General features: G+C 37.5%; 1 protein-coding gene across 1 annotated transcript; it reads left to right on the top strand.

Annotated features, from left to right (window-relative positions):
• The first annotated feature begins 814 nt into the window (after positions 1 to 814).
• On the top strand, positions 815 to 27,640 carry GNB3 (G protein subunit beta 3). The gene is made up of 10 exons (XM_039338757.1): positions 815 to 983; positions 14,189 to 14,288; positions 15,237 to 15,275; positions 15,441 to 15,547; positions 22,866 to 22,929; positions 23,124 to 23,286; positions 23,832 to 23,898; positions 25,615 to 25,816; positions 25,983 to 26,199; positions 26,859 to 27,640. Exons 2-10 carry the CDS (start codon positions 14,232 to 14,234, stop codon positions 26,963 to 26,965), a joined length of 1,023 nt encoding a protein of 340 aa, XP_039194691.1. The 5' UTR covers positions 815 to 983; positions 14,189 to 14,231; the 3' UTR covers positions 26,966 to 27,640.
• Positions 27,641 to 27,781: the final 141 nt, after the last annotated feature.

Below are 27,781 nucleotides of genomic sequence, written 5' to 3' on the forward strand. Positions count from 1 at the left end.
TATCCTGGGAAAAGGACAGAGAAGGAAGGACAACAAAATGAGATTTCCATTCCCTTTGCAGTGTTATTTAATTCTCCCCACCACATTTGTGTCCTTCCAGAACCAGATGTGGATGCCCTTTCTAAGAGGAAGGCAAATGACCAGTTTCTTTGTCAGGATATAGGTACATGTGAGAGAACCTGGCCTTGCAGCATTGTGGTGGCTACCTCTGGCCCAAAAGTGGCCCAGCTGATTAGATTGATAGCTTCCTGACGTCAGATGCAATCCGTTAAAAGGTATTTATCTCAGGCTTGGGCCAAAGCTGTGGGTGAGATTAAAAGAGATTGAGGCCAAGATAATCCTACAGCAGCATCCCCGAGCATACCACTGCCAAAATGTTTTTGCCAGCCCACCTTTTTCTTCTGGTAACAGACCAATTTTTTTGTCAGAATTGCTACCCAAGAAAGTGAGATCCCACTCTTACCCCTACCCAGGTGCATTGGGACATGAGAGGAAGCCTCACGGCTGCCTGCCTTTGCTTTCTCAATCCTTTTCTAGATCCATTCAAAACTGCCTAGATATTCTCTTCTCTGGATTATCTTAGCTGTATCAGTGCAATATTAATGCAACAGAAATAAATTATATCAGCCTCTCTTGTTTCCTTTTTTCCTTTTAAACAAAGCACATTATCATCTATCCTCTCCCTATCCACCTGCTTTGCATTAAGTCTCAATCCGATTTACCTAACTCACTGGTGTCTGATTTAATTTGCCTGATGCTGCTCATGGAGTTGTTCCCACCCCTTGCCCTACAGCATCCCAGCTCCCCCAGGGAAATCTATCCAGGATGAGGATGAGACACTGAGAGTGAGTGAGAGACACCAAGTGTGTAGACTGACGGCTAGTGCAGGAACAGCTGAAGGGAACTAGCGGTGTAGCCTGGGTCTCCTGCCCAGAGGGATCTGCTTTTCCCCCCTCTTCCAAGAAGCCACCCCTTAGATTACGGTAAGACTGCTGTGATATTCTCTTTTCTCTATGTTCTTGAGAATTGGTGCTGTTGCACTCTTTGGCTTCTCTTTCTGACTTGGAATGCAAATTAGGTTCTTGAGTATCTGCTTTGGGATGTGTAAAAAAAAAAAAAATAGGCTACTGGATATTTGCCTGAAAAGAAAGATTTAACTTGAGAAGATTAATGACAGGCCATTTAGTTAGAATCATGGTCTTTCTCAGGACCACCTTCACATGCTAATTTCAAAACTATAGAGATTGTGGACAGGAAAATAGGCCCTTTTAAAGGTGATGCTTCAATTTTCAGTCATGAACCAATATCCTGAGCCATTAAGTCTGTAAATTAAAAACTCTAGTAAGTGATATTATAGGTGTTTTTCCATCCATGTGTACTATTATGCAGGAAATATACTTCCAACATAAAGCAGGCTTTCAGAGGAAGATAGATCAGTGCTCTTCAGGGCAGAAATGATCACAACTCAGATACAGTATATAGGAACTTCATTCCCATCACAAAATCTTTAGTACGTGTTCCTTGACCTTGTCCATCAAATAAGAAATGATAGACACACCTGCAAAATATGTTTTGTGTTCTCATCCTTTTGGAGAAAAGGGGTTTTGAAAGAAGAGTTGCAGGACAGAAAATAGATAAGGGTATTTTTTTCATCCTTTTGGCAAGAAGTGGTTAATCTATCCAGTTCTATAGGAAATCAACAAGAGATTACATTGACTTCTAAGTCTCTATTAATCTTCCATTTTCCCATGTTTTTCCTTTTCTGTTTTCAGTTGTTTAGCATGGGCCTCACAAAAAAGGTCTCCCTCAGGAGGAAAAAATGGGTTGTTGAATGAATTAATAGCGGAGGAGTTTGATTTATCTATTATGTATGCCCCTGATAATTCCCAGTTTTGTTCAGCCAAGAAGGCAGTCATTTCAATTAGTGAGTATCATTTGCATCTACCATATATGAGGTTAAGAATCATGCATCCAAAATAATTTCTTAGTGTCTGTTATCGAATCCCATAAAAGAAAGCATAAAGGAGGATAATGTGATATCAAATAATTTTCCAGTTTAGGAATAAGGAAACATACAGGCAGAATAAGAAGGATCTGACCTTGGTTTTCTTACCATTATTCATTGAAAGCCTGAGGAGTATTTGTATTTAGAAAAAGCTATTCAAGTTCCTTGAAAGTTCACTGATAAACAGCGAAGTACATTGCAGTTGCTGATGGACAATTACTTTTTCAGACAGAACAGGCAATAAAGACCAATCAAAGGTCTTGTTGCTTTGCTTCCAATGTGTTTCCCCTAGATAAATGGGTAATTATTCTGTGGACACCTGTATTCCCATCACTATTCAGCCAGGAAGTGCTCTAAGAGAATTTCAGCCAGACATCTTTCAGCCAAACAGATGGGTGGAACTTATGTATGTTGTACCTAGCGGCATAGAGAAGGATTCAGTGCACAAAGAATACAGCTCTTTTTTGATTAAAGAGAGAGCGACGTGAAATATTTCCCTGACTAAAGCCCAGCTATTTCATCTTGTCCAATGTAATAGTCCAAAAAGTGCAGGCAACTTTGTTGCTCTGGAAGAAAACATCCATCCCAAACAATCTAAGCCTATTAATGTTTTAATACAATGAGTAAGTTTTGACTTGCTTAAAATTACCATTCAGATTTAAGCAACAAAAAGGGAGATATTAGAAGATGCTACAATAAAGTAAATTCAGAAAGTGTTGTCATAAAACTGTTTCCAGATATTGCAGATAGGATTGATATTCTGTTTTCTTCTCCCTCCCTTTCTCTTTTCAAGTTTTGCCTCCTTGAATGAGAATTATGTGATATACACCATAAAGCTATAGCTGCTTTAGGATTTATAATTAGTCCCAACCTAGGCATTATAATATTGTTATGTTCAGATTTTATAAAATGTGGATGACCACTAAACTTGGATAAGTTTAAAGCATTGTATTTTATTGCTATTATAAATGGTCCTTATGATCCAGGGATCAGTCTACGTACTATTACAGATACTTGATCAATTACTGCCTCATCTGCCCTGAAACCGGCTTGATGAGCAATTTTCTTCTTGTATGTCCACCCAGCTATTCTCAAAAGGCATCTATATTTAAAGGCCAACATTTACTTTATGTACCTATGAGTTAGAAAAGAATGCTTGTAGGGAAATGAAAAGTTATTCTTATCCCTCACTGTGGCTTCGTATCCTAAGGTGGGAACAATTGGTCCCTTGGAGAGACTTAAAGGTTCTCCTTGAGATCTGAGGCTAAGCTGCTCCATATCTCTTCTGCTATATTTAGCTCTTCTTATCCCTTCTCAGAAGTGACCCTGTGTCCCAGCCTAGGATTCTCCTGACAGTTCAGTTACTCTTCCATTAGAAGAACATGGCTCCTTCTGCAAAGGAATTTTTAAACTTAAAAACAGAAGAGGGGGGAGAAAGAGAGTCTAAGAGACATCAGGATAGGGAAACATAAAGCTACATTAATCTGAAAAGAAGTGGCTATTGGCCAGTTTAAACTATTTCTCCAATACATTTTGGTTGCAAATAAGCCCTATTACCGCAGAGACCTTATTTCTGAAAAGTTTCATTTAGGATAGCAGCCTTAATATTGATTGCAATACATACTTCTAATGTTTCTCTGCTTTTAACCCTGTATTATTCATGGGCTTCACAAAAGAAGTATAACAGTAAAACAATACTGCTTAGTACCTGCATTATTACTCCAGTAATCCTCTCTAAAATTGGAAGTCTGTGGCTAGGAAAGAGCAGCATGCTGAAAATCATCTCTTTTCCACAATCATGGTGATATCTAAACCAAGGGCTTTCCAGTTCACATCTTACAAATTTGCACACAATGCCATGTTGCACTGACATTGGAGAAACCTGAAATCTCTCCCCACATTCCAAAAAACTCCCTCCACTTTTCTAAGCTGTTTATTTATTCGTTTGTTTGTTATTATACTTGTATCCCTTCTTTCCTCCAGAATCTCAGACGGTATTTGTAGCTATGAAGCTGGAATATTTTCATATTATTTAGGTATCATGTATGATGGAGGGAACCTCTATACTGAGCACTCTCCCATATTCTGATCCTGTAAATTACTAATCAGATCCAAGAAAATGGAAGGGTCAGCTGGTAGATTGTGCTAGTTGGGGTAGAGCAAAATCTCAATCCAGATCTCAAGCTAGATAAGTTGGGTCATCATTCAGACCAGGTCTTAAAGCAGGAGCAGGAGAAAAAGCAGGAGCAGGAACAAAGCCAAGGCTAGGCTAGGCAAGGCAAGGTAAGGCAAGGCAAGCTAAGCCAAACCACATTTGAAACACTGCATAGAGTTCTGGTCAGCACAATACAAAAAAGAGGCAAAAAATAAGTCCAACCTAGGTCCAACCTAGAAATAAGGATAAGTTTTCTGACAGTGAGAACAATCAATTAATGGAATAGCTTGTGCCTCCCAGAGTTGTGGATGCTTTATCACTGGAATTTTTCAAAAGTAGACTGGACCACAATTTGACCAGGATGGTATAAGATCTCCTGCCTTGAGCAGGAGGTTAGACTAGAAGACCCCAAAGGTCCCTATCAGCTCTATGATTCTATGTTCTAAAAGTTGGTATAGAAAAGAGGTAAGGACAAGCTGTGGCTTTTGGCCAGTCAGAGAAATATCGAACCATTCTGTTGCATTAGATGTACAGCAGAAAATGCCATTTCTACTTTTTTAAAACTTTGCTTAGGATATATTTTCAACATACACAGCCACTTTTTTTTAATTTTCTCACACTGCTTCTCCCACTATTAAAAAGTATAAGAGGCATTTTGTGCTCCCTCATATACTTGCTCCCTCATATACCAGTTTCCAAGAACAGAACATCTTGAATTATTATTCTCCTCCGGAACAGCATGAGAATTCAGATGAGCCCCTATGAGTAAAACCTTGCCAAATGTTGCAGATTCAGATGAAAACGGATCTCAAAGTCTTTCCACTGCAAGAGGATTGACTGTGTCAGGCAGAAAAGCTAAGCCCCGAAGGAGGCAAGAGGATGTGAAATGGCAAGGAATAAAGACTTTCTATTGTTGATATTAATCTTTATGTTACTGAAGAAGGAATGTAAATGAAGTCAGTCATAATACGTATACTGCCTTTCTGAAGGCAACACATAAAGAAATAGTATAAAAAGAGAATTTTCATAAAACACAACGTCTAACAGAAACCAGGTTCTAAAAGATAAAAACTATCTGTAACATTAAATCTGAATCTTGAATATTTAAAATAAAACTTGGTCCTGTGGATTTCTTCCAGAAGAGAATCCCTAACTGGCTGGTGTGCAGTGGTGGGATTCAAATATATGAACAACCGGTTCTCTGTGTCGATGTCGCTTCCAGAAGTCCAGGTAGAGGAACCTGACAAAGAAGGCCCTCTTCTGTTTTATTCCTGTGGTTATGCTCTCCAAATATTATCTCAACAAAATGTCAATCCCTTTTCAAACAGGACCAGTGAATAGCACATATCATTCCTATTGTGATGAAGGTATAGGGTTCTTTTTAGTGAAACTCTTGACCTGCACCTCCATCATATAAAACATATTTGTTTGTCGGTTTATTGCAGACACCCACATCTACCAGCTGCTGACTGCTGGAAATCAGGTTTTTTTTCCTTCTGCAGTAGGAGGAAGAGTCTTCCTGCTCTATTGCTCTATCCACTGCATCTCTGCTTGAGAACCTGACTGCATTCCTTAATTTCCAGCAAGTTCCTCAAAACTGCAGAAAAGCAGCTAGCAAACCACTTTGAAAGAGATTGAGGTGCCTTGTGTTAACTTTCCGTTGGCAATGATTCATTCTCACTGGACTCCTTGATTCTGCTAATGAGCTGCTCATTACAAAAATTAAAGAGAAGGTCGAATAATTGAGAAGTAGTGTGGCTTTTGCAAAACTTTGGTGACTTTATGAAATTTTGGGGGAAATTTGGATGACTATGTAAAATTCCACAGCCATAATCGTATCTGGAAAATCCAGTAGGTCCAACTATGGGTTTAAAAAGGTGTTTAAGTTCATTATGGGGTAAAACATCTGTAACCTTTTGCCCATCTCTGCTTCCATTAGTTGTTGTAAATATATAACAATATAATATAATATAATATAATATAATATAATATAATATAATATAATATAATATAATATAATCAAGATCACGTGAAGTGTTAATACCACTTTACAATGCCTTGGTAAGGCCACATTTGGAATACTACATCCAGTTTTGGTCACCACAATGTAAAAAAGATGTTGAGATTCTAGAAAGAGTTCAGAGAAGAGCAACAAAGATGATTAGGGACTGGAGGCTAAAATATATAAGGAACGGTTGCTGGAATTGGGTATGTCTAGTTTAATGAAAAGAAGGATGAGGGGGGACATGACAGCAGTGTTCCAATATCTCAGGGGCTGCCACAAAGAAGAGGGAGCCAAGCTATTCTCCAAAGCACCTGAAGGCAGGACAAGAAGCAATGGATTGAAACTAATCAAGGAGAGAAGCAACCTAGAACTAAGGGGAACTTTCCTGACAGTTAGAACAATTAACCAGTGAAACAACCTGCCTCCAGAAGCGTTGAATGCTCCAACACTGGAATTTTTTAAGAAGAGACTGGACAGCCATTTGTCCGAAATGGTATAGGGTTTCCTGCCTGAGCAGGGGGTTGGACTCAATGACCTCCAAGGTCCCTTCCAACTTTATTATTATTATTATTATTATCATCATCATCATCATCATCATCATCATCATCATCATCATCATCATATCATATTAGAGGACCAGCACTTTGATGAAGTGGGAAGAGAACTTGGCAGTGATATTTCTAGTAAATATGCCTAATTCATCCTGAAGAACACAGGACATAAGGCATCTGAAATATTGAGATGGAGAGTTCAAAGGGCAGACAATTAAGGGAGCTGGAAAGATGGTCCATCTGGAGCAGTGGTTCTCAATCTGTGGGTCGGGACCCCATTTGGGGTCGAACAACCATTTCACGGGGGTCGCCAAACAACGCAGTCCGCCATTTTTTCCCCCTTTCCTTAGCTGTGCTACTCCCTTTTATTCTATTGGCTTTTGAAAGCCAATAGAATAGACTCTCTTGAATAGAGTCTAATTCTATTGGCTTTCAAAAGCCAATAGGAATTGTCCAGGCTGTCTCTGCCCTGCTGAGCCCGCCAAAAGTCCCATTCTGCAAATGGTGCTGCACCAGTTGAGTAGTCCTCGACTTACAACTGGTTGAGTAGTCCTCGACTTATGACCGGTTGGAGGTCGCGGCATTAAAAAGGTTGAGAACCACTGATCTGGAGGGAAGTGAGAATTGGCTTCTTCTCAGAGTGCAGTTACTTCTCTGATGCATATTTATGTCTGCTAGGATTTTTCTGTCTCCACTTCTGCAATATACCTTTATGTGGATTAGTTAATGTGCACACAAAATCCTTTTAAATTTGCGCTAAAATATAAGGTGCCAAAAGGCTGTCTTCGTCTTTTTCAAAACATAGACATTTCTAATTCAGGTTTTCCAAGGCACAGCATAAGTAATTTACTCAGGTCCTTATGGTATTTTATGGACAATGATTTCCAGGAAAACAACATGAACAAATGAGAGTTTAAGATAAGGAATACAACTGACTGGTTTCCTGGGAAAATATTAATCAGCCTTGAGAGCTGAAGTGGGCTGTGAAAATAAACACTGGGAAACTGGTGAAGTTAGCAGAACACATGAGCCAAAAGTGTTAGTGAGGTGATGGTTCACATCTCCCAGTGCCCTGAAAACAAGTGAAGATCAATCACTAGATGATCGGTTTGTTCAGGAAAATAATAGCTTAAATAAAACAAGTTCTTCTTGAAAAGTTGCTAATGGACGGTCCAGAATAAACTTGAAATACACTATGAATTACTGTCTCTTCCACAGAAAAAAATCTGTGGGGTGAGGGTTTGAGCTAATAATTCATTTTCACTTTTGGTAAGGAACAGAAACAAGGGGACTTTTGTCATGACTACTTTTGCATTGTTCTTCTGTCTCTTTTGAAGAGCATGATTTTTACCTGGATGATTTCTCAGTCAGCTAAATTTTTCAACATTAGTGAGGATCCATAAACCTTTGGGGTGAATGCCATTTTTCTTGAACTATATATTTTCTAAAAATTATAAATCCTCTTAATTAAAACATGATAATACTATCCTTATGTGCTATAGAGGTCATTTATTTCATTAGCTTATTTCTTTTTTTTTCTTTTCTTGCTTTTTCTTTCTTGCTTTTCTTTCCTTTTCTTTAGATTTGTCTTTTACTTCATGTAAAATGTTTAATGAATATCCATATATTTATTGGGATAGTGTTATCTATGTCCCAAATTAATGTTTACAATGTAAAACTTATTATATGCTGAGATTTTTATATTAAATCAACTAGAACTCGTCATTTTCCAAACTAAACCATTTGCCAGTTGCTAATCCACTGGCACAATTTACAAGTAAAGTTTATTGAAATTTGAAATTGAATAACCACATTTAGAGGCACCTAGGAGGTATCATTAAATCCTACAAGACTCCAAATTTCAACATGTTTTTTCCTGTTATCAATAAATCTATTTGATATGCAGATTTTGTATAAAAAGTATTTTGGATTTCAACATATGTGCATTTTGTACAGAAAAAGTATTTAATGTGGTGTAAGCAACAAAAAATAATGTTTCCTTAAAACACAAGCTTTTTGTATAACATTTATTCTGAAAATAAATAATTTGATATAAAAATTTGACTTGGAAATGAAATTTAATATTTTTCTATGGACACCTTCTTTTAGCACACACCACCTACTAAATGGAAATTAACAGCTGAACAATGAAATTGGATTGACACAGAGAATTACCAAGATATGAAGTCTTCATCATTAGAAAGACAAACCTATGGCCTCAGTGGACTGAAGACCTGATCTGACTTGCAACTTATAAATGAGTTGCCTATAGATGTTGATTATGTATAGAAAATTGCAATGAGATATGGTAATGTTTCATTGAAAATTGTATGTAGAATATAAACACATATGTACATACCCGGACACATATATATGCATGAGAAACTCATACATGCATCCACACATAAACAATTTGTTATTACATATTACAGCTGAAACTGATGGTGCATCTATGGCATAAAGCTTGGGGTTGCATAAATCAGGCTAAGCATAAGATAAATTTTTTTAAAAAAAAAGTTTATAAAACTTAATAAAAATACAGGACAAAAAGACAAATAAGAAAAGTTTAAAAGGATTAAAAGACCCGCAGAATTTGGAATACTGGAACTTTTGCTAAGATTTTTGAAATACCTTTTGCTAAGATTTTTGAAATAATAAGAAAAATAAAATAATATATTTGTGGAAACTCAGATTGTTTAGTCTATCAGAAAAGAAAAATTGGTTGAAATTTGAATATTTAAAAAAAAAATCTGAAAATTTATAGAACTTAGACACTAGGAAGACTAAAGTGCCAGGGAAAAAGCAAAAAAAGAGACAAACTTAATTTTTATTTTGGATTCAAAAGAAAAACATTGAAACTTAAAAAATAACAAATGAAGATATGACACTTGAAACATTTCAAAGGATCCTTGAAGAACTGGGAGAGAAATGTATAGCTAAACTAATAGCAATAATTATCGTACCTACTTGTGTGCAGTATTAGCATTCGTTTGCTGATCCTAAACAGCAAACAATTAAAAAGAGTGGAAGAATTTACAAACTGATTGAGTGAAGAGGTGAAAGAAATTCCAGCTGATAAACATTGGGAAATAAAAAAAAATGTGGATTTTATATCAGAGATGACAATTATAATGGAAATACAAATAATAAGCCAAGAGATGAAAAATGACTTGGACAAAGACTCATTAATGCATTTATACAAGAGTGTTTTTAAACTTTTGAAGAAATTTTTGAGACAGGAGGAAAAAATTTTGAAAGGAAATTCAATCCCATGACAGCAACTTGATGAATTAAAGATCAAGACTGATATAATTTATTTGATCTGAGTAGAATAAAAAATACTGTAATGAAAATCTTCATGCGCTTTTTGCCATGGGTAGAAATGACAATGATTTTTAGACTTATGAATGTAAAGGCAGGATTATGGGAAGAAATAGATTATGTAATTTTATAGGAGGTGGGGATATATTAAATTTGCTTGTACTTATTGCAAAGAAGATAGGAGTCACTTCTATAAATATTCTGTTTTCAATTCCTTTTCTTCTTTCTTTTTAAAGTTTTGTTTTCTTTTGCACTTTGTTTTCTTTCTACTTTTTTCTGTTTGGCAGTTTGTATTTCAGTATTTTTAAAATCCTTTAAAAAAAGGTTTTTTTTTAAAAAAAAGCAAGCTGTTTTATGGTAGTGGCGCTATATAGCTTTTTTTCTAAAATAAACTTTAGCATTCTAGGTGTTAATTATAATCCTGTTTTTAAAATTATTAACCAGAAGCATTCTGATTATTGTTATTAAGCAACTTCCTTAAATGGAAGATTAAACATTTTTCAAAATATAATGATAATTGCTTAATTAAGAGTTGCTGTGATTATAGCACTTTGACTTGATATACTATAATTATTTGTAATACAAGCAGATAACCGTTACATTTAATGCTTAATTTTTTAAAAAACTCTCTGCTGCAAAGGTAATCTTCAATGTATGCTAAAATGAGATTGATGCACCTGGATTAATACTGCTATTGAAATGACATGACTTTTCCAGCAAGCTTTTAAAAATCAGATTTTATCTGGTAGCATAAATAAAAGGACTTGATGGCCTGATCATGCTATAAACTCCTATAACTATAATATTGTGAATGAATAATAGTAACTCCACAGTTAATCCTTGCTTGAAAGCAGCCTGATTGATTTGGTCCAATTGGTTGATGAAAGATAGTTAATTTCTACAGCAGTGTTTCTTGAGTTTGGCAGCTTAAAGATGTGTAGACTTCAGCTCTCAGAATTCTCCACCCAACAGGCTAAGAAATTCCTGGAGTTGAAGTCCACACATCTTTAAGTTGCCAGAATTCAGAAATCCTAACCTTATGCCCATTCACAGGAATTGAGTAAAAGTGAAAAATGAAGGGTTAGGTTTTGAACCAAGAATGGTATTAAAAAAAGATTAAAAAAATATAAGCAAGTAAAAGTAGAGTTGCCAACTACTCAGAAGCTCAGTGTGTAAAAACTGGCAATTGGACTTCTTTCCCAGCATGGAGATCTGCCTCCCAGATGACATTCCCATTGATGTCACAGCAGCAGGAAATCAAGTACAAAATACTAGCACAATAGCAAGCAGTAGCTGGAAGCAGCAGGATAGAAAATTGAGGAAACCTGATGGAGTGATGTGGCTGAAGGCGAACGTTATGCAAACATGAAAAAATATTAACTGGACAGACTTCCAGTTTTGGGTTGCAGTGACTGCAGGTACACGAAGAGGCTTCTCTCTTCGTTATCTGCCTTTCCTCTGCCAGTAGACCCTTAATTGGGTCAAAAATTCACCCTAGAGGGGTGACTATGAGGAGGACTCTCGTTGGTTGCGGGGGGAGGAGGCAGCTCCTCAGGGCCGACGAACAAAAGATCGGCCAGTAACATGGCCGATCATTTAGCTGCTCCAGCCAAAAGTCAAAAGTGTTAAGAAACCATCATGGATGATCCCGGTGAGACTTTTCCCTCTCTCTTTTTGCCTAACTACTCTCCTGTTAAAATCGTTTTGGACTTACTTGCCTGCTTTGAAAGAGCTGCCTTTGTTTATCTGGGGAAAAGAGTGTTCCATAATAAAGGAAAAAACTTTTTATTGACTATTTTTATTTTTGGTTACTTGGGGGCCCTGGAAAAATCCTTATCATAAAACTTTATTATTATATCTTCTAAGCTGGAGAATATTGTTTTCCTATGTCTTGGACTTATTGTTTGAAAAAAAAACCACAACTCTATAAGAAGCTGGAAAAGAGATTTCATAGTTTTTTGACTTTGCTAATCTAATTCTTGGTATCTTGGAAGACTTTCATAGTTTACTGAGGACTTCTTGTGGAGAAATTTAAAACTGCAACCACTTCTTATTTGTGTTACTACTGAAATGGAGAAACCATATTCACAACTCAACTGTAAACTCATACTGGAAAAAATTTATGAAGCTACTGAGGAAATATGTTCCCAAATAACAGAGAAAACTGCAGAAATAATAAACAGAAATTCTACTGTGAACTTACAAACTGACCTTCAGACTCTATTTGATCATTCTACAGACCAAAAAGCAATAGAAGAGGAATTAATTTACATACAACCTATGGAGACTTTGGATGACCAGAAAATGTAACTAAACTATCTTCAATTGCAAAACTAACAAAAATAGACTTGAAATTACAACTGTTGGAGAATTATGACAACTTTGATAATCATCTACTAATTATAAAATTGGATATGATCGAGTGTTTTATCCAGCAGACAGGAGCCAGGCATCAAAAACAGAGGATGGGAGGTCTTTTATTGACCCAAATGACATTACAAGCAATAACGGGAGATCTATTTGCTGAAATAGAGGCTTTGTTATGGAAACCTGATTGGCATAAAAAAGAGAGCCAGAATAAGACTAAAAAGAGAGATTTAAAATTATATGTAATGGATTTAAAAGGTTTTGAGAAATATGGATTGATTTAAGGACTAAGATTTAGAGTTGAAAATTTGTGATTATTAGAATATATATGTTAAACAGAGTAAGAATGTACTTTTTGGAATAATATGTTTATTTGTATGAAAATTATTTTGTAATGGAATGAGAATAAGAATATGAAAGAGGTTTTTAGAAATTCGGATTGCTTTAACAACTAATTGAGTGTGTTAAGTTAGTAAGATGATGTTTTGTGTAATAATAGGTGTGTACTTTTTTTTAAGACATGATAATTATTTGAATGAGATTTAAATGCTATCTGAAGAAATAAGAGAGATTTGTGATAAAATCAATGATTTATGAGATTATGAATTAGAATATATTTGGATTAGTATTTTAGAAGGGATACCCGAAGTGATAATACGTTTATCTAAGATTAAATTGGACTATGGTAACTGTAAATTAATAAAGTTCAAAACAGGATTAGGATTTATAGATATGTAATGAGGAAATGGATTATATTAAATAGGTTATATTATTTGAGGGAAATAGAGAGGGAACATTTAATGTATTTACTTGAGCTATTATATGATTTTGTTTTTGGATGATTAATCACCTAACCGCCATGGTGTGTCTTTTAACCAATAAAATTTGTTAAAAAAAATATTAACTGGACTGACTAAAATATTGCAGAAAAAACTTTGGCTTTGCGACTATAAATATTTGTTTGTTGAGTTAGTTTCATATTTAAATGAAAAAAAATCAGAGCAGCTACATAGAATATTTTTTGTGTAGGTTACGGCTTTCCATATGAAGCCCACATTTTTGTTCCATCAATATATGACTCACTTATAATCATATGTGTGCAAGAAGCCATCCTGCTTTTATATACACCTAGCTATGCATAATAAGTGGTGGCAGCATAACCTTTATTGGAGTCAAATTGGACTAAATGAACTTCTCACACTGATTTGTGGCAGAGAGTTTGTTGATTTGCTTTGACCCAGAACAGGCATGTCAAACTTGCGATGTCACGTGATATCACACGACATATTGTGACTTTTTTCCCATTGCTGGCAATGGGGTGGGCGCGGTTTCGGTGTGACACATCCGGCCCACGGGCCGGCAGTTTGACATGCCTGACCCAGAATTACAAGAAGGCTTGGTGTGATCCTCCATTCTTTATGCCTTCTGTTATACAAGGGAGCTCTGTTGATTCACAAGACCTAAATTATTGGAGATATTGTAAATATTAAAAAAAAGTCCTGGTGGCGCAGTGGTTAGAATACAGTACTGCAGGCTAATTCACTGCTCACAGCCTGGAGTTCGATCCTGACAGGCTCAAGGTTTACTCAGTCTTCCATCCTTCTGAAGTCGGTAAAATGAGAACCCAGATTGTTGAGGGTAATATACTGACTCTGTAAACTACTTAGTGTGTGCTGTAAAACACTACGGAGTGGTATATAAGTATAAGTGCAGTTGCTATTGCTATTTTAAAAAGTAAGATTTCATAGTCCTAAGGTTTTTCCTTTCTCCTTTGATCTCCACAGGACCCAGGGACTCCAAGTGAAAACTGAAAACTAGTCTGTCACGATGGGTGAAATAGAGCAGATGAAGCAGGAGGCTGAACAGCTGAAGAAGCAGATTGAGGTAATGCTGAGAACAAGAGGGAAATGGCGGAGATGGGGCCGTTTTCCTCCCCTTTAATTGAGGATAAAAGCTAGCCTATGAAACCCTCATTCATATTTCATCTATAAAATCATGAGAAATCTCTTCAGCCTTAGCTCCCTATCTGCAACATTGAGAATGGTATCTCACACAATTATTTTAAAGATTACAACATGGATAATGCACATTAGTCAGTGGTGGATGAGATTAAACCTGTAAGCACCATATTCCTGAAGATACCCTTGGGAGCCTCCCAGCTTCCCTGCTGTGGCTCTACAGGCTGTTCTTATTTTTATTTATTTTTATTTTTAGCCAGTCTGCTCTAGTGGTGAAGGTGCTGGCCTAGAAAACAGGAGACTGTGAATTCTAGCCCCACTTTAAGGCATGAAAGCCTGCTGGGTGACTCTTTCTCAGTCCAATCCACCTCACAGGGTTATTGTGGTGAAAATAGAAAAAGGAAGGAGTTTTAGGTATATTCACTGCCTTGGGTTATTTATAAAGTAATAAAAGCAGGATAAAAATCAAATAAATAAATAGAGTATAAATCTTGCACATTACAAAGCAAAATGCTATTGTGTTTCTACTATATCGTAGACTGTCTCTGGGCCCAAATGGGCTCCTTAGAAAACAAAAGTGGGGCTTGTTGCACACTGCTACTTTATTGCACCAGTATACCCTTTCACCCAGGCACACACACACACACACACACACACACACACACAAACACACAAACACACACACACACAAATGAAACTGGAGAAAGAAAGACACTGAAGGAAAAAGTGACTTCTGATTGAGTGATAGGTGTTCTCTGCTCTTAATGATAAAAAAAAGGTTGGGTCACAGATTAGTTAGAAACTGCTTCATAAAGGATAGAGGGTAGAAATACTGGGGGTATAAAAATATCATCTCTTGCCTTCTCTCTTTCAGGAAGCTCGAAAAGCTTGTGCTGATACTACACTTGCTCAGGTAGGATATGCTAACAGTACATTACTCTGTTTAAAATAAATTTGCCTGAATGGGTAAGTCTAACATAAAGAATTCAAGAGAACTGCAGGTTCAGCAACTGACTTGATACAGCCCATTAGTGAAAACCTTTTGGAATAGGAGCTAAATTTCTTTTTCCACGAATAGCTTGTTGCTGACATGGAAGTGGTTGGGCGCATACAGCTGCGGACAAGGAGAACTCTGCGTGGACATCTGGCCAAGATCTACGCTTGTCACTGGGCCACAGATTCCAAGTAAGTAATGGTATATAGCAGTGTTTCTCAATCTTGACAACTTTAAGATGTGTGGACTGCAACTACCAGAATTCTGGGAACTGAAGTCCACACATCTTAAAGTTGTGAAGATTGAGAAACACTAGTTAGTATATAAGAAAAAGACAGGTGGTATTTTTCCTTGCTATCTTATTCCATTGAGTCTCTTCCCAGTGACCCAGCCCAGCTAATCAAACAAATTAGCTGACCAAAGACTCTTATTAGCTGTGCTATTCTGAGAAGGAGAGAATTGCCGTTTGCCTTTTTCAATTTATCCCTTTTGAATCCTTTTGAATTTTGGGACAACTCATGCCTTTCATAAAGTTATTTCCTTTAACTCTACTCATCTCCAACCAAAATAGGAATAATAATTAATTAATCGCATTTGTACTTTAATTTTCCTCCAAGGAACTCAAGGTAGCATATCTCATTTTTTTTCTTTTGAACTAGAAAGATTAGCTTAGGTAAGATGTTCATCTTAACGGTCGCTATCCTTCCTAATAATGATAATTGAAATTCTTTCCACTTCTCCAAGTCCGCTTTTATTTGTTTTAGTAATCTCTCATAGTTGTCCTCTTTTACTGTTGTATATTTTGATGTTAAATGGATACCTAAATATTTAACTTTTTTAGCTATTTGAAGATTTGTCTTTTTAGCAAGTTGGATTTTTTGTTTGTCTGTTAAGTTTTTTGTTAATACTTTAGTCTTTTCTCTATTTATTTTCAGCCCCGCCACTTCTCCAAATTTCTCTATTTTCTGCAAAAGTTTAGTGGCTGTTTCCAGTGGCTCCTCCAAAATAAAAACCAAGTCATCTGCGAAGGCCTGTAATTTATATTTCTGGTCTTTTATCTCCAATCCTTTGATCTCCATGTCTTGCCTAATATTCCTAGCCAACACTTCCAATGTAAGAATAAATAACAAGGGAGACAACGGACATCCCTGTCTTGTGCCTTTTTTGATTTCAAAGCTGTCTGTGTAATCTCCATTTAAAAGTATCCTTGCTAATTGTTTATTGTAGATTGCTTGAATTGCATTTATAAAGTTTTCACCAAACTCCATCTCCTTCAACTGTTGGAACATAAATTGCCAATTGAGATTGTCAAAAGCTTTTTGTGCATTGAGAAATATGAATGCCAACTGTTTCCCCAGATTGTTTTCGTAGTATTCCAAAACATTTAAAATGATCCTTAGATTATTCTTTATCTGCCTTTTAGGCAGAAAGCCATTTTGGTCCAAATGGATAAATTCAGTCAAGAATTTCTTCATTCTTTCTGCCATTATTGCAGTAAATATTTTATAATCCACATTTAATAACGATATTGGTCTATAATTTTTGATTTGTATAAGATCAGTATCTTCTTTGGGTATGAGGGAAATATTGGCTTCTATCCATGAATTTGATATTTTTATCTCTGAAAGAGTTTTGTTACAAAGGTCTTTCAAGATCGGGCTTACTATGTCTTGTAAAGCTACGTAAAATTCTGCAGGGAGACCATCATGTCCCGGAGTTTTATCCTTCTTTTGTTTTTTTATTGGCTCTGTGATCTCCATCATTGTTATCTTCTCATTTAACATGTATTGCATATTCTCTGATACCTTTGGGAGATTCGCTTCTTTTAAATAGTCCTGTATTGCCTCATTCGAGACCACCTCAATCTTATAAAGTGTCTCATAGTAAGCTTTAGTAATTTTTTTGATTGCATCATTGTGGCAGTGTAATTGGCCCTTTGAGTTTTGTAGCTTACTTATCAGCCTTTTTTCTCTTTCTTTTTTCAGTTTGTATTCAAGCCATCTTCCCAGTTTATTGGCATTTTCAAAAAAAGTCAGTTTAGATCGTTTAATCTGTTGTGCCCTTGTATCCATCTCCAGTAGGTTTAATTTATGCCTTATAAGTTCCATTTGTGTCTTCAACTTTTTCTTTTGTGGATCATTTCGTAACTCAAATTCCAAGTTACAGAGTTGTTCTTTCAGCCTAAGCTGTGTTTGTTTCTTTTCTTTATTCTTTTTGGCAACATAAGTTATAGCCAAACCTCTAAAGTAAGCTTTTGCTGTATCCCATACATTTTGAATGGAGGTTTCTTCTTTCTTATTTATTTTTTAAAAAAATTCCATTTCTTTCGTTACTGATTGTAAAAATTCTTTTTCTTTCAATATGGATTTATTCCACAACCATCTTAATTTCTTCCTAGTTCCTTTCCAAATCATTTTAATTGGATTATGACCTGCCCAAATATTAGGTTCCATTTCAATCTCTTGTATCATAGTTTTTCAATTATAAGAAGTCCATATCATATCAATTCCTGACCACGATTTATGCCTATTTGAATAAAATGTATATTGTGCTTTGTCTGGATTCATTTCTCTCCATGTATCTTGTATACATAATTCATCTTTCATCCTTAAGAAGGGTTTAGGTAGGGTATTTCCCCCTTTTTTCCCTTGTTTGTTGCTTTTATAATCCTGTTTTGCGTCAGCTATTGCATTAAAGTCTCCAAGTAGACAAAGATTTGATAGTTTAATTCCACTAGTTTGTCATGTAATTGTTGAAAAAACTGATCTTGCTTCTCATTGGGGGCATATATCGCAACCATCAAAATTTGTTTTTGATTCCATGTAATTTCCACCATTAATAGTCTCCCTTCATCTTCAACATAGATTTGTTTTGAAATCATCTTTTCTTTTATATAAAGAGCTACCCCTCTTTTTTTTTTTGCAATGCCAAAGAAAAATAAAGTTTGGTTGTTCTAAAAATCTAAAGCATTGTCTTTTAATATGTGTCTCTTGAAGACAAATTATGTCCATTTTCAATTTTTGTAGTCTATAAAATATTTTACTCCTTTTTGATGGGGAGTTAAGATCATTTATATTTGTTGAAAAAATTCCAATCTCCTCTATGATTTTAGTTGTATCTAGAACTCAATCTTCTAGGAGAACTTATCTGCCTCTGATCTTTGGGCCTTACATCTTCCTCTGATTGGGTCTTTTTAGGTTCTTCCTTCTCCATTTCTTTCGATGCTTCTGCACCCGTCATTTCCTCTGGTTTCTTACATTCAACATCATCTTTTTCCAGAAAAACTCTATGATTATTGAAAAATTCCTCTGCTTGAAGTGGGATATCCAAGCTATATCTTTTCGAGTCCCAAAAGATTAATAATCCTTCTGGGACCAACCATCTAAAATTCACTCCTTTATTAAACAATTTTCTTGTTAAAAATTGATATTCTCTTCAGGCTTCTCTTGTTCTTTTGGGAATCTGTTTAAGAACTACAAGTTCTTTAACTTTATATTTCAGTGGTTGGTCTCTTATTGCTCACAAGATCTCATCTTGTGTAAATCTTTTCAGGAATTTTACGTGGACCTCCCTAGGAACTCTATATCTTCTTGTGTAGCTTGAATTGACTCTAAAAACCTGATCCATTTCTTGTTTCATTTGGTCCATTTCCATTCCAAGTAATTCCGCCAATAGCTCGCTCATCAACTCTAACAAGTTCTCATCCTTCTCTTCTATAATATTTTGAAATCTTAAGAAGTATGATGCTCTTTCCATCTCCATGACGGCCATGCTGTCTTCCAATTCCGCATTAGCTTGCACCAGTCCACAGGTCAGCAATCTGCAGCTCCAGAGCCGCATGCGGGTCTTTGATCCTTCCCCTGTGGCTCCCAGCCTCCTCTGCCATTTGCAGAGAGAGACAGAGACAGAGAGAGGCACTTGCATTTCCCTTCTCTCTCTCATTCTCTCTCTCCCTCTCTCTCTCTCTCTCTCTGTATGTGTGTGTAAAAGAGAGTAGCTTCACCCTGTTCGATCAGCCAACAAGCTTACTGGGCGGGGCTCCTGCCTTGGCTGCATCTCTGCAGGAAGCAGGAAATAGGAAGCAGGAAGGGCAGGAGAGAGCTAGCTAGCCCACCTATGCTGACTCAGGAATTCTGGGAGTTGAAGTCCATGAGTCATAAAAGAGCCGAGGTTGCCTATCCCTGAGCTTGTTGGAGAACAGCTTGAAGCCAGCTTGCCAGGTGAGCAGAAGATCGGAGAGAGGGAGTGGGGGAGAAAGAGAGAGAGTGTGTGTGAGAGAGAGAGGGAGAGAAAGAGAGAGGGGGGGAGAGAAAGAGAGAGAGGGGGAGAGAGATAGTGAAAGAAAGAGAGTGGAGGAAGAGGACTGGCAGACCAAGGGTAGAGAGAGGGAGAGAGAGACAGAGAGACAAAGAGAGAGACCCTTTTGACATCTAAAATGAAGATAACACTGCATATATCCTTTTTTACCTGTATGATTATATGTATGTATGTATGTATGTATGTATGTATGTATGTATGTATATGTAAAAAAGGATATATGCAGTGTTATCTTCATTTTAGATATCAAAAGGGTTTTGCGGCTCCCAATGTTTTGTTCTCGGTGGGAAATGAGTCCAAGTGGCTCTTTGACTGTTTTGGGTTGCCTACGCCTGCACCAGTCTCTGATTTTCATCTTGCAAGGTTTCTAATTTCTGATCAACCAACAATGACTTATCTTCTATTTTTTTGCATTCTTTGTTGAGTATCTGTCATCGCCTGTTGAAAGGTTTCCATTTTTTAATCCATTTTAAGAAGATCATTTTTCAAATCTTCATAATTTTTTTCCAAATCTTTTTTCATTTCCATTTTGAAATCTGTGATTGCTTGGAGTATCGCTTGAGTATCTTTTTGTTGAGTTTCCTGTTGTAAAAATGCAGTAATTGATTTTTGTGGGGCTGGGCTTACCGAGGTTGAGGCGGGGGCTGAGGAGCCCTTCCTCACCCCTTTAGCCAAATTTGAAGCATTCATCTTCTAATTGTTGTATTTATTTATAATCCACTAAGGAGGCCGATGGCTAATTATAATCCACCAGGCGGCCCGATGGCCAATTGTAATCCAGTGCCCTCCTATTGTCAGGAGACAAGGCCAGACATGATTTAAAAAAAGAAAAAGAAAAAAAAAACAATTCCAATGAGGAGATAATTAAAAAAAGAAAGAGAAAAAACTTCCACAACCATACAAAAAGGAGAAAGAATAGAAAAAAGAAACAAAAAAAGAACAAAAAAACAGGGCAAGGTCTCAAAAAAAGAGGAGTAGTGATGTATTTATATCCAAAGGACAAGACCAAAAAAAGAAAAAACTAGACGTAGAAAAGGGGAAAAATAGAAAGAAAACCAAAAAAAGACAAAAATAAAAATTATATAAAAAAAATTATAGGGAAGAGAAAAAAAATCAGTATCCAATTTATGATCCAATTACAGATTTACAGATTTATTCCACAGCTGAAAAAAACCCCAAAAATAAATTCTTCTTTTGTAATTTTCTTTGCTATAGGGAATATACAGCTGGCCAGAAAGGCCAGACACACAAAGAAAAAAATCTCAGTAACTTTTAAGAGAGATAGGGATGTCTGAGCATGCAGCCAAGTGTCTGGGCATTGAGCCAAGTATTGCAGCTGAATAAACAAAGCTGCTAGAGAACAGAGAGAAAAAAAGTTACAATGTGGCCACCAGGGGAATGCTGTCTCTTTCCCCAGACATTTGAATAAGGAGGGGAAAAAAGTATTCAAGGGTGGAAACACAGTTGTAAAGTTCTTTAAAGTTCTAATAAGAAAAAAAAGCAGAAAAAAAGCAGTTAGGGTGCTTTCCCCACTTAATATGTCTTTCCTTTCCTTCCCAAAATGAAATTATTTCTCCAGTTAAAAAGTTTTAAAATAGTCCAAATTAATTCTCCTTAGTAAATGTCACTTAAACTGCTGTTTACATGGGAGGGGGGGGACAAAAACCCTCCTCCTTCCTCCCTTCAGACTTCCAGCTTCAGGTTAAAGACAGGCTATTTTTTTCAGTAAAGTCCATTTTACAAAGAGAGAAGAGATATAATCTCACCCGGCCCGGCTGCTTGCTTTCCAAATCAGCTGTTTTCTATCTCCGACGATCAGCTGTTAATGGCGGCTCACATAAATGCGATCCACCTTTCTTTTGCTGGTTCCAGGGGCTGCTTTGGGTTTGGCAAGCTGGCTACCACCGGCTCCCATTCCTCAAAGGTTCGCCCTTTGGTGGCCACCCCTCCAGGGTGGCATTTAGCCCAAATGGGCCTGCCAGCAAAGGAATTTCGGACCCAGGGAATTGAGAGTCGTTCCCCAGGGTCTACAGTCAGCAACGTCACCGGAAATCCTCCTCCTTTTATCAAGATCACTGTTTTGCAATAGAAAAACAGTAATCTTGACCATATCAATGTCCATCGAAGGACTATAGTTAAAACTTCTTTCTTCCAGTGATCCTTAATTAGTTTTGTTTGAGGAATATGGGAGGAAGAACAAAAAGGAAAGAGAACAAGAAATAAGCCTGTGTGAATTGGCAGGCAGCAATTCTCTCCTTCTTTGAATACCACAGATAATAAGAGTCTTTGGTCAGCTAATTTTTTGAGTAGCTGGGCTGGGTCACTGGGAAGGGACTCAATGGAATAAGATAGCAAGGAAAAAATATCACCTGTCTTTTTCTTATATACCAGTGTTTCTCAACCTTGGCAACTTTATGAACTGGCCAGTAATCATGACAATAATTGCACATGACTACCTGGCCTGAAAGATCCCTTCCCTCTCCCACCATTATGCCACTCACTACCAAGTCCATATGCCTATGGAACCACCAAATAATTCATTCCAAAGAGATCAACCCTCCACTTGCAAAGTTGGTTATCTCTGCTGTACTTTTCCATCGTTTGAATCATTCAACAACCTGGAAATATTTATTAGAATGAGAGATAATGCCGAGCCTAAAATCATCAAGTAAGTTTCTAATAGAAGAGAATATGTATAGCTCAGGGTTGAACTATGGAGTACTTGGTGCTCTCAGAGCTTGGTTGTGTGCTAGCAGACATTTCATTACTAAACTAATATGATGTTACTTCGTTGGGCAATGAAACATCTGCAAACAAACAACTGAGCTTAGAAAGCACCAACAACTCTATAATAAGTTTCTTTACAAGTCTTTATAAAATATACATGGTACATTTCATGAAGACTATACTATTAAATGTAAAATGGTTATGATACAATAGGAGGAGCAGCAAAATGAATAATTCTGCAAACTGAACCATACTTGTAATTCCCCCATATACACTTCTACGTTCCCATCCCTTGGCTATGAATACTTTACTATAAGATGGAGAACAAACTTTGCTATAAGATGAAGTACAAAATCACCTTGAAAGTGCATTGTATGAGAAGTTAGGGGTGAAGAGGTGGACCTGGTGAATTTAACCTTCAGATCCCAATTGAGCATGCATGATAACACCTTTCTTCTCTTATAGACTTTTGGTCAGTGCTTCACAAGATGGAAAACTCATTGTATGGGATACTTATACAACCAACAAGGTAGGAGATACATAAGCAAATAGATGCTATGTCTAGAATTTGTTAGCAAGCAATGCTAGGAATGAAAAGTGGCTGCTAGCATTTTGCCTCTGAGTTTACTTTCTAGTAATGAAGCTCTCCTACTATAGCTGTTGCTTTTCTCACTTCTGACCAAGAAACTAATGGTGGATTTCTGCCCTACTCTTTAATTACAGGTTCACGCCATCCCTCTCCGGTCTTCTTGGGTCATGACCTGTGCCTATGCTCCATCAGGGAATTTTGTGGCCTGTGGAGGTCTTGACAATATGTGCTCCATCTATAACCTCAAAAGTCGTGAAGGAAGTGTGAAAGTGAACAGGGAGCTCTCAGCTCACGCAGGTAATTGTTTGTTCTAAGACTAGGTCTTGGTGAAGCTATAGCTACAGTCCATGAAAAAAAAGCAAACCAAAATATAATATTGCAACAAGAATGGATGAGAAAGTCTGTAGCTTCCATTTTAAACAAACATATTTTTGTAGGAATAAAAAATGAGGAATAAAAAAGAAGATTTACACAGTGTTGCTCCAATAGTGGAAAGTTGGTTGCAAGCTTATGGATATTGACTAACATCTGGATTAACATCTCAGAAGCCAGAGACTGCTGGATAGGATGTCTGATGGTTCCATGTGACCAGCAGAAGCAGGCTAAAAGATAATTATTTAAATACAAATAGAATTTTGTAGAATAAAAAATTCTCATTTTTTGAGCCTCATAATGACTATGTGCTGCAAAACCCAGCTTCTATTGACAGAAAAACAAAATATTTCTGGAAAAGATAATAAAATGTGTCCTTTATAAGTCTTTTTCCTCTGTAAGAAAGAAACCTCTATAAGTCTCTTTCTTCCCTTCAACAATATTCCTCTTCTCTTACTCCTGCTCTACAGGCTACCTTTCTTGCTGCCGATTCCTGGATGACAATAATATTGTAACTAGTTCTGGGGACACCACTTGGTGAGTACTTCTATCTATGGTGTATGAACTGGCCAGCAAGTAACCATATGGGTACCCTTAGTACCATGTTTCCCCGAAAATAAGATCCAGTCTTATTTATTTATATTTTGCCTCTAAAAGATGCACCGTGTCTTATTTTTTGGGGGGGGTGTCTTTTCCACTCACCTCCGGCACCAACAGCCTTGCCCAGCCGGCCCACTTCCTCTGCAGCTGAAGGAGCAGCTTCATTCTGCAGCCAAGAACCGAGCTACAGATTGAATCTATAGCTCAGTTCTTGGCTGCAGAGGCCTTCTGGAAAGGCCTCTGATGGCAAAATGCAGGCCCAAGCTCCATTCTCAGCTGCAGAATGAAGCTGCTCCTTCAGCCGCAGAAGAAGTGGGCCAATGAGTCAAGTGTCAATCCATGGGAGTCCTGGCTGCAATGGTAAGCTCCACCCTCACCCTAGCTTGATTTTTAGGCATCACCTCACCCCAAAACTAGGGCACATTTTTGGGGTAGGGCTTATATTAGGCCCACCCCCAAAAATCAAGCTAGGGCTTATTTTTGGGGTAGGTTTTACTTTCAGGGAAATGATATTTAGCAATAGCAATAGCATTTAGACTTATATACTGCCCCATAGTGCTTTACAGCACTTTTGCCCTCAACTGTTTGGGTCCTCATTTTACTGACCTTGGAATGGAAGGTTGAATAAACCTTGAGCCCTATCAGGATCGAACTCCAGACAGAGGGCAGAGTTTGGCCAGTTTGGGTTAGAGAAGCTAAGGGAGGACCAAATATCAATGTTTGTTCCAAAACGTTAAGACTCTGCTGGTGGCATTTCCTTGCCTCATCCATATTCTTCTTTTTAAGGGAATTCTAGCTGCTGCTTTCTTTTTTTTAAGTGTCATTTGCATGCTCATTGCATGATGTCATCTCTATTTGGTCCTAAGGGATCAATGGGAATAGCTGTTTTGATCAAGCTCTGACCACAAACTCTGGCACTGCTACTTCCTTTTTATGTCATCCCCTAGAAGGTTCTGCCAAGCATAGACACTCAACCTAGGCCCCATCAGTAAAGAAAAAGGTCTGCTGTATTTTGCTGCATGAACAGGAAAAATTGATGAAAAATGTTTAGCTCTGCTAGCTTCCATAATCTATTGAGTTATTCTGCCTCTCAGTCGCTCACTCCCATTTGGCACTGTCTGTGGGGTCAAGAGGTCAGTTCTGGTTGCTCTTCCAATAGAGAAGAAGTGATTAAGATATCCTTGGTTGAATTTAACTTTAAATCAATATGACCAAACTGCATAATGAGAGGACATTTTTGCAATTAGGAGGCTGTTCATAAGCACATATTTAAATAGAAGAAAAATAGGAGAAAGATTTTTTGGCTATGTTTGCTGTCTTGAATTATTTGTAAAAATAATAAAGTCAGGGAAGGAAGGAAGGAAGGAAGGAAGGAAGGAAGGAAGGAAGGAAGGAAGGAAGGAAGGAAGGAAGGAAGGAAGGAAGGAAGTGAGGAAGAAGGGAGGGAGGGAGGGAAGGAAGGAAGGAAAGAAAGGAGGGAGGGAAAGAATATTCTATTTTCTGTATTATTCCCCCTGAGTTTATAGCAATTTTATTGTTAGATTACTTTTGAATACAGCTGCCTAGATCTGTAAGTATTTCAAACCTGTATCATATGGAAAGATTATCAAAATAGCAACTCACTGCAGCCTAAGCAACTTCTTCTCCTTACAGCATGCTGTGGGATATTGAGACAGGGCAGGTGAAGACCACATTCATAGGACACACTGGGGACTGCATGAGCCTGGCTGTCTCTCCGGACTTCAAGCTTTTCATTTCAGGAGCCTGTGATGCCAGTGCCAAACTGTGGGACATCCGAGAAGGAGTTTGCCGTCAGACATTTACAGGACATGAATCAGATATCAATGCAATTTCAGTAAGTTTCTAAGCCCTTCTTGGAACTGAGGGTGGAAGTGAGCTGGACCCTGAAACAATGATAAAGATTAGGGCAGAAATAACCTGCACAAGACAACAGAACCAAATTCTCTCTGTCTCTGTCTCTGTCTCTCTCCCTCTCCCTCTCTTCTTCCCGCCCTCTCTAGTTCTTCCCCAGTGGGGAAGCCATCTGCACTGGTTCTGATGATGCCTCCTGTCGCCTCTTTGATCTTCGGGCAGATCAAGAGCTCATCAACTTTGCTCACGAGAGCATTACGTGTGGAATTACTTCAGTGGGTTTCTCCCGCAGCGGGCGCCTCCTCCTGGCCGGATATGATGATTTTAATTGCAATATCTGGGATAGTTTGAAAGCAGAGCGTGTGGGTGAGTCACGGCTACATTTCTGAGCATTTTTCTCTCACTTTTTTTACATTCACGGAAAAATGTGCATGGAGTAATGCATCCCCATTTGGGGACACGACCCAATATCATCTAAAATTAGAAGAATGAGAAACTGAGCAAAATCAAATATCACAGTTTCCTTTATTCCAACACAAAAAGTGTTCCTTTTTCCTGATCACTCTTTGGCCTTCAAGCTGTGAATAGCACAGCTCATTTCTACTCAATCTGTTGGTTATTGGAGGATGGTGGTTGGCATGTAGGCTGCATATTGTTCCTCTCTCACCCATCAAGAATGCAAGATGAGTTATACACCACTGCAGTTGGACTATCTCTTCATACATCCCCTTTTGGTATGGAGGCCCTTCCTCTGGATGACTGGGCCATCAGATGGGAGGTGAACGGCAAGCGAGGGTCTCCTATGCTACCCAAAATTTGGAACTCTACTCAAAGATCTGCTGAGTTTAGGCAAAATAATTTTCCTCCAAACTAATCCACTGCCTCTCAAAAATTGAAGGTCTTGTCTGTTTGTCTCATTAATGTTGCAGTTCTTATGGTGTTTTAATATTGTGTTTTAAACATTAAATTATCCACCTTAATCCTCATAGTAGTAGATTATGAACCGTTATTATTTAATCCTACAGGCCTCCTGTCTGGACACGATAATAGGGTGAGCTGTTTGGGAGTAACTGCAGATGGCATGGCTGCAGCGACTGGCTCTTGGGACAGTTTCCTGAAAGTTTGGAACTGAAGAAGCTGTGTGAAAAGAAAAGTGAATATGGCGAGGCTTTTTCAGATGTACCTTTGAGTACCACCATTGACATTTTTGTTCTATGCAGATATTGGTACATACCACGCTTACCTCCCTAAGGAGAAGCTCAGGGAAAGAATCCACACAGGTCAATTCTTCTGATACTCTTTGGAACCTTCCCCAAACTCAGGGGTCCCTTTCTGTGACTGCCTCCAGGTGTGACATCAGCAAGGTAGCAATTCCTACTTACTGTACCCAAATTAGAAACCCTCAAGAAACTTCTAAATGAATCCCTTATTTCCTGTCCCCTAACTTCTGATTTTCATGTTATGAATACCACAAAGACCTCAGACAATTATAGTGTGTCCTTGGACGTATCTTCAAGTGGTTTATCACAGCAAGTATTCTGCAATGAATTTTATTCACTTTTCTCTTGAAGAAATATATAGCTCATTGTTTTACTCTACTCATTGCCTGGGAAGGAGTTTGTTGCTCCTATTTTGAGCACCGGAGCCAGGAATACTTAATTTAATCTTATTGATTATCTATGTTAATTCCATATCTTGCACACTTAGCATTCCGGCATCCTTTAGGCTCCTCCAAGTCAGTGCTTTATGATGTAATTATTATAAAGTTGTTTTATAGCCCAGGCAAAATAAAGCTGAAATAATTGGATAGACTGGCTAAAGTTGCATTATTTGAGGCTATGTTCTGGGGCTCAGGCTCAAACAGAATTTTTCAGAATTCAGAACAATTATACAATTAAGCTCTGTATTGCATTATTAACTCTTTATTTTAATTAGATATAAAATACAG

The sequence above is a fragment of the Crotalus tigris genome, unplaced genomic scaffold (assembly GCF_016545835.1).
Source record: "Crotalus tigris isolate CLP2741 ecotype Arizona unplaced genomic scaffold, ASM1654583v1 scf7180000017716.2861928, whole genome shotgun sequence".
Lineage (NCBI taxonomy): Eukaryota > Metazoa > Chordata > Lepidosauria > Squamata > Viperidae > Crotalus > Crotalus tigris.

Bases quoted from the DNA above. Each gene is read 5' to 3' on its own strand.
- GNB3 (XM_039338757.1), top strand. From the start codon at position 14,232: ATGGGTGAAATAGAGCAGATGAAGCAGGAGGCTGAACAGCTGAAGAAG. The intron at 23,899-25,614 runs GTGAGTACTTCT...TTCTCCTTACAG, and splicing joins AGTTCTGGGGACACCACTTG to CATGCTGTGGGATATTGAGA. The intron at 26,200-26,858 runs GTGAGTCACGGC...TTAATCCTACAG, and splicing joins TTTGAAAGCAGAGCGTGTGG to GCCTCCTGTCTGGACACGAT.